The 20,420-nt window shown below is 49.1% G+C and overlaps 1 protein-coding gene across 2 annotated transcripts; it reads left to right on the top strand.

Annotated features, from left to right (window-relative positions):
• The first annotated feature begins 1,733 nt into the window (after positions 1–1,733).
• Positions 1,734–20,178, top strand: CRYBB1 (crystallin beta B1). Of its 2 annotated transcripts, XM_004063212.5 has the most exons (6): positions 1,734–1,802; positions 3,445–3,643; positions 7,580–7,698; positions 11,442–11,574; positions 17,431–17,573; positions 19,783–20,178. In XM_004063212.5, the coding sequence occupies exons 2-6, from the start codon at positions 3,464–3,466 to the stop codon at positions 19,964–19,966; spliced, it is 759 nt and encodes a 252-aa protein (XP_004063260.3). In that variant the 5' UTR covers positions 1,734–1,802; positions 3,445–3,463; the 3' UTR covers positions 19,967–20,178. The 2 variants fall into 2 exon arrangements, with proteins under 2 accessions (XP_004063260.3, XP_063561092.1); XM_063705022.1 differs by lacking the exon at positions 1,734–1,802 and having other exon boundaries at positions 3,431–3,643; positions 19,783–20,165.
• Positions 20,179–20,420: the final 242 nt, after the last annotated feature.

Here is a 20,420-nt window from a genome sequence, read left to right as displayed (position 1 = left end):
TGGGTGGGCCCTCACCACAGGCATCTTGGCCCCAGTTCCAGTGGCTACCCCATCTTGCAGTTCCTGCCCATACCCCACCCACCAAGTCTTGGCCCAGGATGAAAGGCCAAGGAGAGGCTAGGAAGCGAGGGGGTGCTGGGTGGGTGGAGGGACAGAGGCAAAGCTGGCTCCAGGCCAGGGAGAGCTCAAGACAGAGCTGGGCTCCACGGGGAGCCTAGAACCCCAAAAAAGAAGAGACAGGAGACTATCCAGATGCCCCCCCAATACACCCTGCCTGGGACTGGGGAGCCGACTGCAGGTGACCTAGCTGAGCAGCTCCCCAGGCTCCTTCTGACCCCAGCTCTACTGTGAGTTCCCGCCGTGTGACTGTGTTGAAGTCATTTGTTCCACCTGGGCCTCCATTTCTCCATTTGTGAAATGGGAGGATTGGGCCCTGTGATTTCTGGTGTCTGTTCCTCCGTCCTGAGGCTTGATCGCCCCAACTCGACCTCTGTCTCTCCGTCTCTCGCTCCTTCACTGTCCATGTCCCCTGTGCCTCTCTGTGTCTCTGTTTCCACCTCTCTCTTTGTCTGTTACTTCTATCTGCCTCCTTACTTCTCTCTCCTTGCCTTAGTTTCCCTATCTCCTCCGTACCCTACCTTCTGTTCCGATCCATTGGAACCACCATTGAGTCACCAGTTATTGACTGAGAACCCACGATGTGCCAAGCTCTACCTAGCCAGGCCCAGTTAGGTGCTGGGGCCAGTGGTGAACAAGATGTGGTGGGCATCTGGGGCTTGCCAGGGCAGGAGGCTCTGAGACAGGCAGTCATATTTCTGGCCACCAGCACTGTCCTCCAGGTCAGATAACGTGGCCTGGGTAGAGGCGGGGAACTGGGGTGGCGAGAGGGATCACTGTCGACAGGTCAGGAAAGGATGGGGCCCAATGTGGGTAAAAGAAAAAGACCCAGGTCCCCGATATCCAACCCAGCTGAGCACAGTGCGACTCTCCCATTCCCACCCCATCCTACAAAGAGGAAGTCAGGCCAGGGGGCCTCAGGCCAAGGTCAAGGCTGGACAGCAGGAGAAGAAAGCACACAGGCCCAGAGCTGGCTGGCCTGGGCTGGCTCTGACCTCTCTGTGCCTTCACTTTCCTCTTCTGTGAAATGGGCATAATGAAAGTACCAAATAAGGCAGATTGTCCCGGGGACTGACCGAGATAACACGGGTTCGGCACACAGTAAGCACTCCGTAAAAAAGGCTGTCCATATCAAACCCACATCTGCCTTTACAAAACGCTTCTGTGCTCATTGTCACCTTCTTTTCTGTGCGGCATCCAATAGGGACACGTGCCCACCTTATAATTGCAGACACAGAGGCCCCCCTAGGGGTAGAGACCTACCAAAAGCCACACAGCGCGCAGTGGCTGAGTCAGGATTCAAACTCTGGTCTCCTGCCTCCCAGGGTCTCCCCTTTTCCCTGCCCCATGTTGGCAGCCAGCAGGGACCCTTTTGGGGGCCCATCCCTGGCTGGGGTTGTTGAGAAAGGAGTCAGGGTAGGGTTGGAAGGTGAAGCTGCTGTGGCCAGGGTTTCTGCTGTGTGTGCTGGTCTCACAAAGGAAAGTGCTGCTGTCTGCAGTGATCCAGGCAAGGTCAGGGCCCCAGTCCCCCACTCCCTGCCCAGGCCTGCTGAGCCAGCTTCCCCTTTGTGCCACAGACTATAGGGCCTGATGTCTGCCAGACTATAAAATGGGGGGTCGGACTCTAGTCACCCATAGCACCTGCCCGCCTGCCTGTCCTCCAGCAGGAAGTAGCAAGTCCCCAGGTAAGAGGGAACCCACAGCCCAGCTGAGAGCTGAAGGGGAGGGGAAGAGAAAAGGGAGACAGAGATAGGGAGGCAGAGATAGCAGTGCCGTGAGAGTCAGAGAGCAGGGCCACGGAGATAAAGACGGAAGTGGAGAGAGGAAGAAAGGGAGGGAGAAGGAGAGGGGAGAGAGTGAGAAAAGACAGAAATAAACAGAGAGAGAAGTAAAGATAATTAAAAAGAACAGATAGAGAAATAAGCAAAGATACAATGAGGGCGAGATAGTGGGGGAGAGAGGAACAGAGAGGGAGAGAAACAGACAGGCAGATAGGCAGAAAGAGGAAGAGAAGTAAGAAACAGATAGAGAGGCAAAGACAGGGAGGAGAGGAGGAACAGAGGGAGAGGGTGAAGCAGGGAGAGAGAGAGAATGAGAATATCTCCAGGAAGGCGTGAGTCCAGCTGCCAGCCCTGGGGGAGTGTTTAAAGCCACAGATGTGGTCCAGATGTCTGGCCTCACCCCTGGTGAACAGGGGGCACCCCAGAATATGCACAGCCTTCCTGGAGGAGGCTGGGGGAGGGATGTGCTTATCCCAACTAGCTCCTCCTTACAGAATGTGTTCGGGAATCAGCTTGACCAGAGGGTCTTAATCTGTGCTAGCAGGGGGTCCTCAAATCTCTTAACATTGTCACCAAAGTTAAAGGGAACGTTATTTTTGTCCGGGGACAAAGTTGAGGTATTCATCAAACATTCAAAGGAGTCCATGACCCCAAAGCAACAAGGAACCACTGGAATTGACTAAAGCCCTCTCCACCCAAAGCCTACCCAGCCCCAGTCCTCATTTTCAGAACCCTCCACATGCAGTAAATACATCCTCTTGGGTCCTCCCATATGCCCCAGTCCCCGGCCTGTATTTGCACCCATACACCAACCCCTCAGAGGAAGCAGACGGGGAAAGGAGCTGGGAGCATGCATTCATTCATTCTCTGAACAAATGTTAATTGGGCATCTCCTATGTGCCAGGTGCAGAGCAAGTGTTAGGGATGGATGGTGAATAAATCAGATTAAGCAAATGGCAGAATACTTTAAAAGCCCAGTTGCTGGCTCCATTTCCTTGAGTTGAAATCAGAGCCCTACCACTTAGTAGCTGTTTGGGCCTGAGCTGGGCCCCTTCCTTCTCCAGCCCCCTGCTGCTCAGAGGGGATCATGATAGCAGCTACTCCATCGGGTTAGGGTCATGGTCAGATGGGTTAATTAATGTATGTCATAGTGCCTGGCACACCTTAAGTACTCCCAAATGGGACGTCTTGTTATTAGTCTAGGGAGGCAAATTGGAGTTGCACAAGCAAATCAGCGTGATAAGCAGTGTGGAAAATTGCAGGGGGCTAAGGAAGGACCTAGCAGGGTAATGGAGGGTGGAACAGCTGGTGGAGGGAACTGCATGGTCAAAAGCCTGGAGGAAGGATATATGTGGGATGAGCGGCCCCCAGACGGGAAGGTCTTGGCTGGGGAGTAGGGATGAAAGAAAAACTTCCAGGCTTAACCGTTTCAGAAGGAGATAGAGAGGAAACGAGCTCCAAGGAGGCTGAAAGCACAGGATGTGGGGCTCTGAGGGCAGGAGGCAGTTTGGGGGTGTCATCCCTGAAGGCCAGGGTTTCTTTACAGACTTTTGCAGGCGGGAACCATGTCTCAGGCTGCAAAGGCCTCGGCCTCGGCCACAGTGGCGGTGAACCCAGGGCCTGACACCAAGGGGAAGGGGGCCCCACCTGCAGGAACATCCCCTAGTCCCGGCACTACCCTGGCCCCAACAACCGTGCCTATTACCAGCGCCAAGGCGGGGGAACTGCCTCCTGGGAACTACAGGGTAAGGACCTGGGGGTGCAGTGGCTGGGTGCCATGCCTTCTCTCCTTCCTTCCCTCCTCCTCCTTCTCCTCCTCCTCTTCATCTTTCACCTCTTACTCCTCCGCACCTCTTTCTCCTCCTTTTTCTTGGCTTATTTTCTCTCCTTTCTATTTACTCTCCCTTTTCTTCTTCTCCACCTCCCCAGACTCTTATCCTCTGTCCCTATTCTCTTTTTCCCTCACCTTGGCCTCCTCCTCCCTCCTCCTTCTGGGACACAAGTGTGGCCCAGCCAATCTGGGAGCCCATAAAATAACCAGGGGTTCTGACACACTTGGAGAAAGTGGGGCCGGGCGCAGTGGCTCATGCCTGTAATCCCAGCACTTTGGGAGGCCGAGGCAGGTGGATCACCTGAGGTCAGGAGTTCGAGACCAGCCTGGCCAACATGGTGAAACCCTGTCTCTACTAAAAATACAAAAATTAGCCAGGCGTAGTGGTGGGCGCCTGTAATCCCAGCTACTTGGGAGGCTGAGGCAGGAGAATCACTTGAACCCAGGAGGCGGAGGTTGCAGTGAGCTGAGATCATGCCACTACACTCCAGCCTGGGCAACAGTGTGAGACTCCATCAAAAAAAAAAAAAAGAAAAGAAAAGAAAGAAAAAGGGGACCTATAGTTGAGTTGTGCAATAACAACAACCAAACCATACCACTTCACAGCTGAAGGGACACCTGGCAATCAGGCTACACCTGCACACGCACATGCTTAGAGTTTATCGAAAGCAAGAAAAAAAAAGAAGAAAAGGAAGTGGGCTGGCTTAGCAGCAGGGAACCAGCTGTCCTTGGAGGCTCACTGGGGCAGCAGTATGGCCTCAGACCCTCAAAATTGCTCAAGGTGATCTGGGCTGAAAGGCATCCTGTGGAGCAAGGTGTTCAGTCCCCTGGGATTTGGTTTGGTGTGGTTTCAACCTCAGGTCACAGAAGTAGGCCGTTTTGCAACCCCTAGTTCATGACACGCTCTCATGTGGTCAGTGCATGGCAGGCTTTTATTTATGTACCTATTTAATCATTAGTTTTATTTAATTTCTAATAATGCAATATGCACCTACAAACCCACCACCCATATAAAAGCCAGGACTTGGTTAAAAACTTTCTACCTAACTCTAAGGTGTCTCCCTTGAGTCCATCATTTTCCTCCCCAACTCCAGGAAATACTGTCCTATCCTCAACCTGTGTCTGTAATCTGCTTGCTTGCTTTTGTACACAATTTTATGCATTATTCCTTTAAAAATGTATACACACATACACATGTATATTTATTTACTTGTTTTATTTATTCATTTATTTTGAGACCGAATTATGAGACAAGGTTTTGCCATATTATCCAGGCTGGTCTCGAACTCCTAGCCTCCGCCTCCTCAAGTGCTGGAATTATAGGTGTGAGCCACCACAACTGGCCGATTTACTTGTTTTTAACTTATTGAAATCTGCAATGTGATTATTCTGGGCTTTTCTTTGTACTTTTCCCTTATTATGAGATCCCTAATATCCATCCATATTGTTGCGCATGACTGCGGGCCATTCATTCTGGCTGCTGCCTGATATTTCAGAGCTTGACCATCTCTTTCCTGCTAAGCACGATTTCAGTGGTTGCTAGCTTTGCTCTCGTGAACAGCATGGCTTGGACGTTCTTATCCCTGTCTCCTGGTATCGGGGAACCTGCCCCGATATTCACGTAGGTTCTTTTCTATTTTTCCTAAGCGTCGGCCAGCTTGAGAAATAAAGGGACAGAGTACAAAAGAGAAAAACTGTAAAGCTGGGCGTCCGGGGGAGACATCACATGTCGGTAGGTTCTGTGATGCCCCACAAGCCGCAAAAACCAGCAAGTTTTTATTAGGGAGTTTCAAAAGGGGAGGGAGTGTGAGAATAGGGGTGGATCACAGACATTAAGTACTTTACAAGGTAATAGAATATCACAGGGCAAGTGGAGGCAGGGAGAGATCACAGGATCACAGGACCGGGGCAAAATTAAAATTGCTAATGAAGTTTTGGGCACCATTGTCATTGATAACATCTTATCAGGAGACAGGGTTTTGAGATCAACCGGTCTGACCAAAATTTATTAGGTGGGAATTTCCTCTTCCTAATAAGCCTGGGAGAGCTATGGGAGACTGGAGTCTATCTCACCTCTGCAGTCTCGACCATAAGAGACGACCACGCCCAGGGAGACCTACCCCCAGGTGCGCATTCTCTTTCTCAGGGATGTTCCATGCTGAGAGAATTCAGCGATATTTCTCCCATTTGCTTTTGAAAGAAGAGAAATATGGCTCTGTTCTGCCTGGCTCACTGGCAGTCAGAGTTTAAGGTTATCTCTCTTATTCCCTGAACAATTGCTGTTATCCTGTTCTTTTTCAAGGTGCCCACATTTCATATTGCTCAAACACACATGCTGTACAATTTGTGCAGTTAATGCAATTATCACACGGTCCTGAGGCGACATACATCCTCCTCAGCTGACAGGATTAAGAGATTAAAGTAAAGACAGGCATAGGAAAGCACAAGGATATTGATTGGGGAAGTGATAAGTGTCCATGAAATCTTTACAATTTATGTTTACAGATTGCAGTAAAGACAGGCATAAGAAATTACAAAAGTATTAATTTGGGGAACTAATAAATGTCCATGAAATCTTCACAATCCACGTTCTTCTGCCATGGCTTCAGCCAGTCCCTCCGTTTGGGGTCCCTGACTTCCCGCAACATCCCGGGGCACACATACAGGAGTTTCTCTTGGGCAACCAAGGGTAGAAGTGGAAGTGCTGGGTCATGGTTATATGAACCTCCTCCTCTTACAGCTGGGGAAACTGAGGCTCAAAGAAGGCAGAAAATTGTGCCTTGGTCCATGTGAATGGCAACGTTGTCCCAACTTGGAACAGCAAGTGGACAAGGAACCAAACATGAGGCTTAGTGAGGAGAGAAGATTAGCTCAAGTTTTCCCCTATGTTGTGGAGGGTTGGATTTGCAAGTGTCTCCTGAGCATCAGCTCTGTGGCAGGTACTGGGGCTGGGGCTGGAGATACAGAAAGTGATCAACCTCAGGCCCTGCCCTGGAGGAGTCCTTGGTCTTTGGAGGGGCTGGGTAATGGGAGAGAGGGAGTGCAGAGAGAGAGGGAGACCCCAAAGCTAAACAGCAGTGACTGTGTGGTGGGTTAGTTGTGCTGCTAATGCGGAGAGGACAGTGGGGGATGCTCAACCAAGGCCGATGGAGGAAGGGGCAATCAGAGAAGGCTTCCTGGAGAAGGTGGCACCTGAGCCTAAAACAGAATAATGAGCTGGAATACGTATTAGGGAACTTCAGTTAGGCAGTGGGAGCTCCAAGCTGGATATGTGTGGTGGAGAAGGCATTCCAGGCAGGAGGAATAGCACAAAGAAAGGCCTGAAAGGGAGGTTCATAAGTTCCTAATGATGGCGCAGATCTTAGCTTCAGAATTAGGGCATGAGGCTAGGTGCAATGGCTCATGCCTGTAATCCCAACACTTTGGGAAGCCAAGGCAGGCCAATCACTTGAGCTCAGGAATTCGAGACCAGCCTGAGCAACATGGCAAAATCCTGTCTCTACAAAAAATAGCCAGGCATGGTGGTGGGTGCCTGTAATCTCAACTACTCGGAGGCTGAGGTGGGAGGATCGCTTGAGCCTGGGAGGCGGAGGTTGCAGTGAGCCATGATTGCGCCACTGAACTTCAGCTGGGGCGACAGAGTGAGACTCAGAAAAACAAACAAACAAACAAACAAAAAACAAAAATCAGTAAAGAATTGGGGGATGGGAGGACAGGATCATTTCACAAACTGTGGCTCATCGCACTTTTATGTGACTCCTGCACTGCTGGCTTTTATTTATGTAGATACTTAATGAATTTTTGACTCCCCCCTCACTCTGCCCTCGGCATGGGGGCTTCTCTCCTGCAGCTGGTGGTCTTCGAACTGGAAAACTTCCAGGGCCGTCGAGCAGAATTCTCGGGGGAGTGCTCGAATCTGGCAGACCGTGGCTTCGACCGTGTGCGCAGCATCATTGTCTCCGCGGGACCGTGAGTACTGGGCGGAGGAGGGGCACACTCTCTGCCACAGTAAAATGACCACACAACAGTAGCTGCCATTTCTCCAGCATCTGCTCTGTGCCTGCGGCCGTTCGTACTCCTGGCACATACATTATTTCCAATCCTCATATCAAACTGAAGAGGGAGGAATTGTTCTCAATCTCATTTTACAGATGAGGAAACTGAGGCTCGGAGAGGTGATCCAATTAGCATAAGATCACACTGGCAGTAAGCCGTGGTTCTGGGCTCTGGAGAAATGCTGCTTTTACTATAGCAAAAACTCTAGCCTATTACCGAGGGCTGAGAGAGGTCAAAGAGTGAAGCGTCCACTCGCTGTCCCCTCTCCTGGGCGTCCAGCTGCCTGGGAGTAATGATAAGCATCTGTGGCACACCCACCAGGTGCCAGGCACTGACTCGGGACCACACCTAGATGATTCACAGTGTGTAGGAGGCAGAGGCTATTCTTATGCCCACTTGACAGATGGAAAGACTGAGGCTCAGAGTGGGTAAGTCTCTTACCCAAGGTCACCTATTGGTAAGTGGCACAGCCAGGATTCAACTCAGGTTGATTGAGTTCATTCCTAAAGCTCTTAATCACCATGCTTCACTGCCTGTTCCTGTCTCTGTGGGTGTCTCTGGGCCTTAGTGGCTCCCATATAAAACAGGGATAGTCATCCTTGGGCAGAGTGGTTGCCCTATGTCCAGCCTGTGTGTGCTGAGGTCAGGGTGGAGGGGCAGCCCCAGGACAAGATTCATGCAGCTCGTTTGCTCTTGTCTCCCCCACTTTGAAAGCCTGCAAGGGTTCCAGTCATCCTGTATTCTGAGCCCATTCCGAGATGAGCTTTGAGGTCAGACAAGCCTGGGTTTGAGTCCTGACTTCCCCTGTTTGCCTTGTTCAGTGTGCAAGCCTCAGTTTCCCCATCTTTGAAATGGGGAGAATGATGGCCCTCACCACTCCTCACAGGATTATGCTGAGGTCTGAGGGAGATCATACAGCATGGGCCTGTTACCTTGTGGGTACCCAAACAGGGCAGGTGACTCTGATGGTCAGGTACCCACCTCCCTGCCCTGTGAATTTAGCCAACTTATCCTGGAGGCTACCCGGGACCATTTCTATCTCCTGCACCCTCAGTGTGGTCAACGCAGCCTCAGCTCCACCCTCAGCCCCAAAACCCAGCTGGAAGCAGAAGCTACCGGATGTGGCCAGCATGGGTTTTCAGGCTTTTTTTGGTACCAGTGACTCAAACCCGGAGTATTTCTCCTCAAACAAAGATGCAGCTGGTGTCTGACGTGTGCCTTGGAGCTGTGCCTGATGGGCATGGAAACGGGCCTGTGGTCCGGGGGCCTGGGTCTGTGTGGGCGCTGGCAGGGCCATGGGAAAAAAAGAATGAAGAGGGTGAGGTAGGCATGGGGGAAGTGAGGAGGCCTGCCTGCCTGAAACCCAGGAGACTGCAGCCCGACACCCAACACCATCATGTGACCTTAGGCTGGGGACTTAACCCCTCTTAGCCTCAGTTTCCATATCTTATAAATTAAAGTTCCTGCCCTACCCTCTCTCCCTGCTTGCAGGTTGAAATGAGCCATGGGAGATAAGAAGAGGCATAGACATAAACATTTAAAATTTAGATCCTCACTGGTCCTGCTGAAGAAGATAGGGGAGATTTTAGGGGGACCTTGGGCATGGTGGCATGACCACATCAGTGTCTGTTTTTCCAGAAGCCTAGGCCTCCAGTTTCCTTCTCCCTTTAATCAGGAACAGTATTAACTTGGAGGCTTACTCTGTGCTGTATCTGTTCCATGCATTCCCTCTTTTAGGTCCTCATAATCTCCCAACAAGGTAGATGCAACAAAGTAGATGTATCATTTCTTCTCTGTTACTAAAGCTTAGCAGGTGTAAGTGCTGCCCAAATGCATGCAGCAAATGGCAAAGCTTGGATTAGAATTCAGGTCTGCCTGTTTCCAGGGTCTGTCCTCTTAACTCCTACATGAAACCACCTTCCAAGGCTCCCTTCTTATTCGCCCATGCGTCTATCCACCCATTTATTCATCACCCATCTACTTACCCATGCGTCTACCCATTCGCCTATTGATCTATCCATACATACATCCATTTTCCATTTATACACACGTACCCACCATGTGTTCTCCATCACCCACCCATCCATCTATAAATCTATCCATCTACCCACCCATCCATCTACCCATCTAGCTATCCATCAATTCAACCATCCCTTCATCCATCCCTGTATCCATGCATCCATTCATCTGTCCATCTACCCATCCACCTATCCATCTATTCAACCATCCTTTCATCCACCCATCCATCCACCCATTCATCTGTCCATCCATCCACCCATTCATCTGTCCATCCATCCATCTATTCTCCCATTTATTTCTCTTCTACTCCAGACCAGACAGGGCTGAGGCAAATGCAACTCTATTCTGGGAAGACAAACATATCTTTAATTTACTCCAGTGTGGTTAACTCATCTCTCAGACAAAGACCTGAGGCTCCTGCGATGCATTCTGTCTCAGTCCATGGTGATAGCCCATCATCCTTATCTCCTTCTGGGGAGAGCAGGGTCCCAGCAGCCCCCTGGGAGAAGATGCTAGTGTCAGTGTCCCCTCATCCGTCTCTTTTTTCCTAAGAACTCTTGAACACACGGGGAACAAAGGTCAAGGAGTTCCTTAGTCTCAGCTTTCTCATCTATGGAATGGGGATTGTCTTATCTACCCCACCTGCACTGCCACAATCCCTGGTCCCTGTAACACAAGCTCACTTCTTATCCTTAATCGATCTTCACTGGGAAAGCCAGGAAAATCTTCCATCTAATTTCAAACTTCTAATTAGTCCATGTAAGGAACCTAGCATCTTCATAAGCGCTATCACATTATATTATCATAGGTATCTGAGGGTAGATATTACCATCATTCCCTTCCCATTGCCTCATACTAGTTACTGAGTATCTCCCGAATACCAGGCCAGTATTTACCCAGCAAGGATGCAAACACCTGTATCAATTTTTCCCTCACCCCTGTACCTCCGAGACTGTCGTTCATTTAATATATTTCATTTAAAATGATCCTGCTAACCACAAATAAACACATTTTAAAAGAACCCTCACAACACTTTTTACAAATGGAAGGCTAGTATTATTTCCAAAAGTAAAAGGTATCCATACAAAATTAACAATAAACACAAAAGTGGTATTATTATGTTGCTATTACACCATTGTCTGCTGGAGGTTCTGGGCTAGTGGTCTTTTCTCTCTTTGTTACAAAAGAAAAAAAGGAGAGATTAGTAAGTGTTAAAGGCACATTAACATCAAACAGAGCCTTTCTCCTAGCTGGCGTCAAGTTTCAAATGTCTATGTGTTCCTTGGCTCCAAGTCCTGATAGTACTTGAAGCATGTATGAACCCTACATCTAGAGAAACAGTGTGCTCAGATAATCACACACATTTATCTCACTTAATCCTTCACCAACTCCAAGGAAACAGGCATATGAGTGTAGATGAGAAACAAAGGCTCAGAGAGGTAAAGTCACTTGCCCATAGTCACACAGCCTGTAAGTGTCAGAGCCTAAAATCAAACCCAGACATGTTCAGCCCCCTTTGGACTTTCCTACTGGCCTCAGGGCTGCCTTGCCAGGGGAGAGAGAAAGGCAAGTAGGGAGTGGGGGGCTTCTACTAACCATTTGTCTCCTGTCTGCCTCATGGTCCTTCTTGTATCCAGCTGGGTCGCCTTTGAGCAGTCCAACTTCCGCGGGGAGATGTTCATCCTGGAGAAGGGCGAGTACCCTCGCTGGAACACATGGTCGAGCAGCTACCGCAGTGATCGGCTCATGTCCTTCCGGCCCATCAAAATGGTGAGTGGCTCTCCGGCTGGGGCTGGAGAATCAGCCAGGCGGGGCAGGGCAGGTGTAAGTCTGAGATCTGACAAGGGCAAGAAGGAGATGATGGTGGGTAGGCAGGCGTGGCAGCCTCCGAGTTGTCAAAGGACCGTGGATTCTTGAGCTCATCAATTCATCAGTGTCCTTAACACACTCCCTACATACCCAGCTAGGAACCCTGGGCAAATGATAAGCACAAAAGCTTCCAAGTTAGAGCTAAAAACGTCAGCATCTTCCTTGATTCTCTTGATACCCCTGGCTGCACATTTAGACCTTACTGGGAGCTTTTTTTTTTCTTTTCTTTTTTTTCCCCAAAGATGGGGTTTTGCTGTGTCCCCCAGGCTGGAGTACAGTAGTGTGATCATAGCTCACTGCAGCCTTGAACTCCTGGCCTCAAGTGATCCTCCCACCTGGGCCTCCTAAAGTGCTAGGATTACAGCCGTGAGCCACCATGCCAGGCCTGGGAAAGCTTTTCAAATTTCAGTGCCCATTCGAAACACCAAACATGCTGGTTGCAGATCATGCAATGGCTAAGAAGAGGGATATTGTAGCCGGGCATGGTGGCCCACGCCTGTAATCCCAGCACTTTGGGAGGCCGAGGTGGGTGGTTACCCAAGGTCAGGAGTTCAAGACCAGCCTGATCAACATGACGAAACCCTGTCCTTACTAAAAATACAAAAATTAGCCGAGCGTGGTGGCGCATGCCTGTAATCCCAGCTACTAGCAAGGCTGAGGCAGGAGAATTACTTGAACCCGGGAGCCAGAGGTTGCAGTGAGCCGAGATCACGCCATTGCACTCCAGCCGGGGTGACAATGCGAGACTCCATCTCAAAAAAAAAAAAAAAAAAAGGAGAGGGATACTGTAGAAACACAGCTTGAACCTCTTAATAATAAGACAATATACTGAATTAGTTTCTTATAATATTTAACTAAGTCAACTTCCAGAAGATTCAAGGTCAAAATGGTGGCGATATCTCCAAGTGATTCACAGTTTTTTCCAGAATTAAGTTGATGATGAGTCACGAACCAGCTACATCTTACTCACCAATGTTACTTGCTGATGGTAACCGACTTTTGTCTTCCATGATGGGAACATTTATAAGAATTTTCATGAATGTGCATTTGAGGCTATCAAGTGCCAACCACCAGCTGTTTTGACATCACCAAATTTATCTTAATGGATTATTCAAACAGATCATTCCCAACGCTTTTCGCAGAATGTAAGACTGAATTATTTGCCTTCATGATGCACTCTCCGTAAGAATTCACAGATGTCTCTCTCAATCATTGAATGGTTCTTATATGCCAACCTATGTTAAGGGGTTTGTTTGGAAGAGTGATCAACCAGGGCATTTCCAGTAGCTTCTAGAAGCTTGCTATTCAACATAATAGGCACTAGCCATATGTGGCCATTGGACACTTGAATTTTGGCTAAATGGAGATGTGTCCTAAGTGTAAAATACATATTAGGTTTTGAATACATAGTAAAAAAAATTTTAAAGAATGTCAACAATGCATTGATATCATTATATTGGTTACATATTGAAATTATAATATTTTAGGTATATTTGTTTAAATAAAATATGTTATTAGAAATGTTTAGACATCTCAAAGCCTAGACCCCACCCCAGACCAATTAATTCTGAATCTCTAGGGCTGGAACTCCGGCACTGCTATCTTTTCTATGCCCTCTAAGTAGTCCATCTGTGCAGCCAGGGCTGAGATCCAACGGTCTAATTCAGGAGTGCCCAATATTTTGGCTTCCCTGGCCCACACTGGAAGAATTGTCTTGGGCTACACATAAAATACACTATCACTAACGATAGCGGATGAGCTTTAAAACAATTGCAAAAAAAATCTCATAATGTTTTAAGAAAGTTCACAAATTTGTGTTGGGCCACATTCAAAGCCATCCTGAGCCACATGTGGCCTGCAGGCCGCAGGTTAAATAAGCTCGGTCTAACCCTTCCTCTCTCTGCCCTGCCACAGTCCTGGTCCAGGCCACCATCATCTCTGACCTGGTCAGCTTCAGCTGTCTCCCTGCTGGGTTCCCTGACTCCTTTCCAACCCCCTGTCGTGGGAAGTTAGAGGGATCTTTTCAAAAAAAAAAAAAAAAAAAACCTGACCATCTTCTACTTGAACCCAGGCATTTTGGTTGGCCTGTTTCTATTTTCCTTTTTTTTTTTTTTTTTGAGACACATCTAACTCTGTTGCCCAGGCTGGAGTGTAGTGGCACGTTCTGGCTCACTGCAACCTTCACCTCCCTGGGGCAAGCAATTCTCCTGCCTCAGCCTCCCAAGTAGCTGGGATTATAGATGTGCCCCGTCACGCCCAGATAATTTTTGTATTTTTTGTAGAGACGGGGTTTCATCATGTTGGCCAGGATGGTCTCAAACTCCTGATCTCAAGTGATCTACCCGCCTGGGCCTCCCAAAGTGCTGGGATTACAGGCATGAGCCAGTGTGCCCAACCAGTTGGCCTGTTTCTGCCAGGCTCTGGTTCTAGGCTCTGAGTGCAAAACCGTGCATCAAACAGACTAGGTCCCTGTCTTCATGGAACTTAAGCTACCCAGGGAGGCAGCTATCAAAAAGCTAATCATAAAAATCCATCTACAATTGCAAACTGTGGTAGGTGTTACACAAAGGCCGTGCAATCTAACTAGGAAAGCAGAAGCAGGAACTGGAGGCTCAGATATTCTTAGAGGTGGGAGTGGTCAGGGGGTCATCAGGGAAGCCAGCTCCCAGAGTTTGGAAACCAACTCAGCCATGTGAAGAGCAGATGGTAAAGCCTTCCAGGGAACAGTGTGTGCAAAACTCCTAGAGCAACGATGGACTGGTGGGACCAAGAAAATTAAAGGTGGCCAACAAAGCTGCAGCAGAGGGAGTGGAGGAGAGAGGGAGGCAAGATGGGAGGGGAGGTGGTGGTGGAGGCCAGGGTCTTGTAGGGTCTCATAGGTGGTGGCAAGTTCAGTCTTGACCCCTCTAGCAGTGGGGAGCCATTGACTAACAACCTTCCCAAGGCCCTCAAGACTGTAACAGTAATAAGTAATCATTGTTGTACTTTTACCACTGGCTGGTAATTGCACTAAGGGCATTTGTCTTGCCATGCCCCAAAGGGTCCCCTGTGCTTACATCCCTGCCTGGCACCTTGCACTTGCCTTCCTGCACCCTGGCCACACAGATATTGTCTTTGCACATTCCCACCTCCCAGCTTTTGCCTATGCCTTCTCTGCCTCAGTGCCTTCCCTCAACCCTCCTTCCCTTCTCAGCTTTGTGCACTCCTCCTTAACCTCCAAGGTCCCTCTCTAGTGTCACTTCTTCCATGAAGCCTTCCCTGATCTGCTCTGCTTTTCTCTGGAAGAATTAACCAGTTCTTTCTTCATCTATAATCTTCTACTGGAGTCTTTCACAGAAGGATGCACTTACGTCCTGGGCTCCTCTTCCTCCTAGTGGTGGTGACTAACAGTAGATAATAACAGTAGATAATCACAGCATCCATTTTTAAGCACCAACTACGTACTGGGTATATTACCTGCCTTTTACATAATCCCTACAAATGTCCTATGCGACAGGCTGTGATAACATGCATTTTAAAAGCAAGGAAACTGAGACTCTGAAGTAGAAAATGACTGGCCTAAGGCCACACAGCTGGGAGTTGCTGGGGCTGGGATTTGAACCAAGGTCTGTGGGTTTGAATCTAGACACTGAGGTTGGCATCACTCTGCTATTTCCTGTTCATCTCTTTGGCTCTTCAAACCCTTGGGCCCAAAACAGTGCATGATGACTTTTGAAAAGATGGATGATCCCTGCCCTCAGAAATAACAGACAAACTTTAAAAACAAGATACAGGGTCATGAAAGCATTAAAAATAAGTGCAAGCCAGAACTGAATCATGTGCCCACATTCAAGGGTGGGCCTGGTTGTTTGTTTGTTTGTTTTTTGAGACAGAGTCTTGCTCTGTCACTCAGGCTGGAGTGCAGTGACACAATCTTGGCTCACTGCAACCTCTGCCTCCCAGGTTCAAGCGATTCTCCTGCCTCAGCCTCCCGAGTAGCTGGGACTACAGGTGCATGCCACCATGCCCAGCTAATTATTATTTTTTTTGTTTTGTATTTTTAGTAGAGATGGGGTTTCTCCATGTTAGTCAGGCTGGTCTCGAACTCCTGACCTTGTGATCCCACCCATCTCGGCCTCCTAAAGTGCTGGGATTACAGGCGTGAGCCACTGCGCCCGGCCAGGCCTGTTTTATAGTTGGACTCAACCGTGAGTTGAGTAGCCATGACAATCCCACGAAGCAATAGTAACCCCATTCTTTTTTGTTGTTGTTGTTTGAGACAGTCTTGCTCTGTCGCCCAGGCTGGAGTGCAGTGGCGTGATCTCGCCTCACTGCAACCTCCACCTCCCAGGTTCAAGTGACTCTCCTGCCTCAGCCTCCCGAGTAGCTGGGATTACAGGCACATGTGACTGCACCTGGCTAATTTTTGTATTTTTAGTAGAGATGGGGTTTCACCATGTTGGCCAGGCTGGTCTTGGACTCCTGACCTCAGGTGATCTACCTGTCTCGGCCTCCCAAAGTGCTGGGATTACAGATGTGAGCCACCATGCCTGGCAATAACCCCATTCTACAGATGAACAAACTGAGGCTCTGAAGGAGGCAGAGTAAAATGTCCAAGATCACCAGTGCATAAATGTCAGAGGCAGGTTTTGTTTTTTGTTTGTTTTTTTTTTGAGACGGAGTCTCGCTCTGTTGCCCAGGTTGGTGTGCAGTGGCATGATCTCGGCTCACTGCAAGCTCTGCCTCCTGGGTTCACGCCATTCTCCTGCCTCAGCCTCCCAAGTAGCTGGGACTACAGGCGCCCACCACCACACCCGGCTAAATTTTTTTGTATTTTTAGTAGAGACGGGGTTTCATCCTGTTAGCCAGGATGGTCTTGATCTCCTGACCTCATGATCTGCCCGCCTCGGCCTCCCAAAGTGCTGGGATTATAGGCGTGAGCCATCGCACCCGGCCTAGAGGCATGATTTGAACCCAGATCTGTGTTCCACCAATGTTCCACGTTTCACCTGGTTTGTAAGAAGCATTTACAAAAGGGCAATTGGTTAAACTCCTGATGGCACAGGGACACTGCTTAGGAATGAAATGTTTCTCTGAAAGGTTCTGCCCCTCCCTGGTTGTGTGATGTTGATCAATAAGCTTGACCTCTCTGAGCCTTTTTGTCCCTGATCATAATTTTAAGAATAATAAATACTTTTTTTTTTTTTTTGAGACAGGGTCTTGCTCTGTCACCCAGGCTGGAGTGCAGTGGTGTAATCATATCTCACTGCAGCCTCAACTTCGTGGGCTCAAGCAATCCTCCTGCCTCAGCCTTCCAAGTAGCTGAGACTACAGGCGTCCACCACCATGCCTGGCAAATTTTTTAAAAAAATTATTTTTTTGAGAGACAGGACCTTGCTATGTTGCCAAGGCTGGTCTTGAACCCTTGGCCTCAAGCAATCCTCCCACCTGGGCCTCTCAAGTGCTGGAATTACAGACATGAGCCATGGCACCCGGCCAATAAATGCATTTATTGAGCACTTGATGTACGCCAGGCATCGTGCTCAGTGCTCTATATGGATACACTCATTTCATCCTCACGAGGACCCTATGACGTGGGAGTTGTCATCCCATTTTCCTTATGTCTCCTTCCAGACTAGACAGCAGTGGTCCCCGGAGAGTCCCCCAGCAGCCTGAACAGGCTCATCTCTCTCGCTCCACACCCAGAAGGCCCCGCTAAGTTTCTTCTCTTTGTCCCATTTGTACTTCACACACCTGACCCGGCCTCTCTTTCCTCAGGACGCCCAGGAGCACAAAATCTCCCTGTTTGAAGGGGCCAACTTCAAGGGCAACACCATAGAGATCCAGGGGGACGACGCACCCAGTCTCTGGGTCTACGGCTTCAGTGACCGCGTGGGCAGCGTGAAGGTCTCCAGTGGAACGTAAGCATCCCTCCTGCCAGGTCCGCGTCCCCTGCTTCAAGCACAGGCAGAATCAGAGGCTGCTCCCCTTACAGGTTATAACATCAGATTCCTAGAGAAGGCCGTGGCCCCTACCACAGTCTCCCAGTGCTGGTTCCTGGGATTCAGCCAACAGAGCTCTATTCCTCTGGGGAATAGAGTCACACTTTGAGGAATTCCAGGTCAGTGCAAACAAATCAGCTCTAAAAAGCTGTTAGATGGAGAAAATAGGAGCTGCTAAGCCTAGTTGGAGTTGAAGGAATAATCAACTGAAAGGGCCGGCGCTGATGTGGATAGATGAGGCTGGATGCATCCAGGAACAGGGAATATTCAGGGAAATCAGGAGCTTCTGGGAGAATGAACAGAATGAGTTCTGAGCAGTGAATCTGCATCATAAGATGGCCCTGACCCTGCTACTGACATGCTGAGGAACTCGAGTGAGCCTAAACACCTCTCTGCCTCTCAGTCTTGCCAGCTAGGCAATGGGCACACAAAATTCCCTGATCTAAGAGTGCCCTTCCTGCTCTGAATGCTCAGGATCTGAAGCTATCAAAACGGAGCCCCATGACCTTATGTCATGAGAATACATGGAAGGGCCAGATCAAAGGAGTCACTTTATCCATCCCCCTGCCTCCAAATGACCATGCCAGACACCCTTGATCTCCTCTAGGTAAACGTAAGGTTCTGTCTCTCCATTCCCAGACTTGTTCTGAGCTCCTGTAACACCATCATGGCTATGGCCTTTTTCTTGTTCCTTTCTGCCTCCCTGAAACTTATATCCCTGCCATTCAAGCTATCTGAAATATACTGAGCCTTGTCTGTGAGCCAGGCGCTGTGCTAGGTACACTGGGGAAAGCAGTGATGAATACAGCCAAGTTCCCACCTTCAAGTAACTTACTTGGCCTAGCAGGGGAAACCCAGATATACCTATGAGATGGTGTCCAACAATACTAGGTAAAGAATGGGCCAGCCAGGGCAACTGTGTTGTAGGAGGTCAGAGGAGGAGAGGTTTCTAGGATTTGGCTGTGTATGTTAGGGCAGAGGGCAGGTCAAAGGTTTATCTGCAGAGGATGGAACTTAAACCAGGCTTTACAATATAGGGAGGGGGTCTGGCAGAGGCCTGGAAAGACCCTCTCAGCAAAGACAATGAGAGAAGTTAGAAATTAATCACTGATGATAACTTCTATTGAGTGCTTACTATGTACCAAGGACTGTGCTAACCACTTTAAATGAATAACTATTAAATCTTCATAACAAACCAAGGAGGTGGGTGCATTATCATCCCCACTGTACAGACAGTACATTGAGGTTCTGATACCTTATCCACCTAGATTCTCACAGCTAGTAAATCAATGGCAGAGCTAGGATTTGAACCCACGTGTATTTGATACCAGAGTATGTGTTCCCAGCTGCTACGCACTGATGCACTTACCTACAAAGAAAACCAATTTTTTTTTTTTTTGAGATGGAGTCTCGCTCTGTCCCCCAGGCTGGAGTACAGTGGTGCAATCTCAGCTCACTGCAAGCTCCGCCTCCTGGGTTCACGCCATTCTCCTGCCTTAGTCTCCCGAGTAGCTGGGACTACAGGTGCCCGCCACCACACCCGGCTAATTTTTTTTGTATTTTTAGTAGAGACGGGGTTTCACTGCGTTAACCAGGATGGTCTCGATCTCCTGACCTTGTGATCTGCCCGCCTCAGCCTCCCTAAGTGCTGGGATTACAGGCTTGAGCCACCGCGCCCAGCCAAGAAAACCAATTTTTTGAAATAACACTTCCTCTCTTTCATTTGCTTCATTGTTAACCAGTCCCTAAGTCCTATTCTTGCTTCCTTGGATTTGTTCTCTGAGCCCTGCATCATCACGTTTAATGGGATGTGTATTCATATTTCTACCATGCACAGGCAATATGCTTAGCAAACACTTGAGGTGCATTCTCCATTTGGTCCCCCCCAGCACTCTTAATAAAACCAGGCACCGTGACCATGCTCACTTCCTAGAAAAGGAAACCGAGGCCTATCAGAGAGGCAAAGTCCTTGCCCCAGGGCACAGAGCAGGAAGGGATATAGCCAGGACAGAAGTGAGAGAGCAGCCGACTGCAGGGATCAATGAAGGACAGGCTGGTCTGGCAGGGGTCTGGGTGCCAGGCAACGAGGCAGGCTGTCTCCACTCTGTCCTTCTCACTTTCCTCTCAGATGGGTTGGCTATCAGTATCCTGGCTACCGCGGGTACCAGTACCTCCTAGAGCCTGGCGACTTCCGGCACTGGAATGAGTGGGGAGCCTTCCAGCCACAGATGCAGTCCCTGCGTCGCCTGCGTGACAAGCAGTGGCACCTCGAGGGGTCCTTCCCTGTCCTGGCCACAGAGCCCCCCAAGTGAGTCCACACCTCACTCTGCTACCTTGCCCCAACCCTTCTTCATGTTCAATTATTTCCCCCATTTTTCCCAGGCAAATAAAATTCCCTAAAGCCAAAATTTCTCCTGGATCTGTAAACAGATGTGTGCCTTGAGGTCCCCCATAGTTACTGGGATGTGACTTCCTCGCTCTTAATAATTACAACGATAATAAAAGCAGCAAACACTGAAAAGTTCTTTCTGCCTGTTATGTGAGTCTACCAAATGTGTAGGCAGAAATGAATAAGGCCAAGTTCCTGCCATCAAGGAGCTTGCTCCACCTAGCAGGGGAAACCCAGATACACCTGTGAGATGCTGTCCAAGGATACTAGGTAAGAGATGGTCCCGCCTGGGCATTCGTGCATCAGGTCAGAGGAGGCAGGTTGGTTTCTGGGTCCTGAATGGATGTGTTGGGGTGGAGGACAAGTACTTGGCCTTA

The sequence above is a fragment of the Gorilla gorilla genome, chromosome 23 (assembly GCF_029281585.2).
Source record: "Gorilla gorilla gorilla isolate KB3781 chromosome 23, NHGRI_mGorGor1-v2.1_pri, whole genome shotgun sequence".
In the NCBI taxonomy this organism is placed as follows: domain Eukaryota; kingdom Metazoa; phylum Chordata; class Mammalia; order Primates; family Hominidae; genus Gorilla; species Gorilla gorilla.
Note: the sequence above shows the minus strand (reverse complement) of the source record. Positions and strands in the feature narration are given on the sequence as shown.

Bases quoted from the DNA above. Each gene is read 5' to 3' on its own strand.
- CRYBB1 (XM_004063212.5), top strand. From the start codon at position 3,464: ATGTCTCAGGCTGCAAAGGCCTCGGCCTCGGCCACAGTGGCGGTGAAC. The intron at 7,699-11,441 runs GTGAGTACTGGG...TCTTGTATCCAG, and splicing joins ATCATTGTCTCCGCGGGACC to CTGGGTCGCCTTTGAGCAGT. The intron at 17,574-19,782 runs GTAAGCATCCCT...CTTTCCTCTCAG, and splicing joins GTGAAGGTCTCCAGTGGAAC to ATGGGTTGGCTATCAGTATC.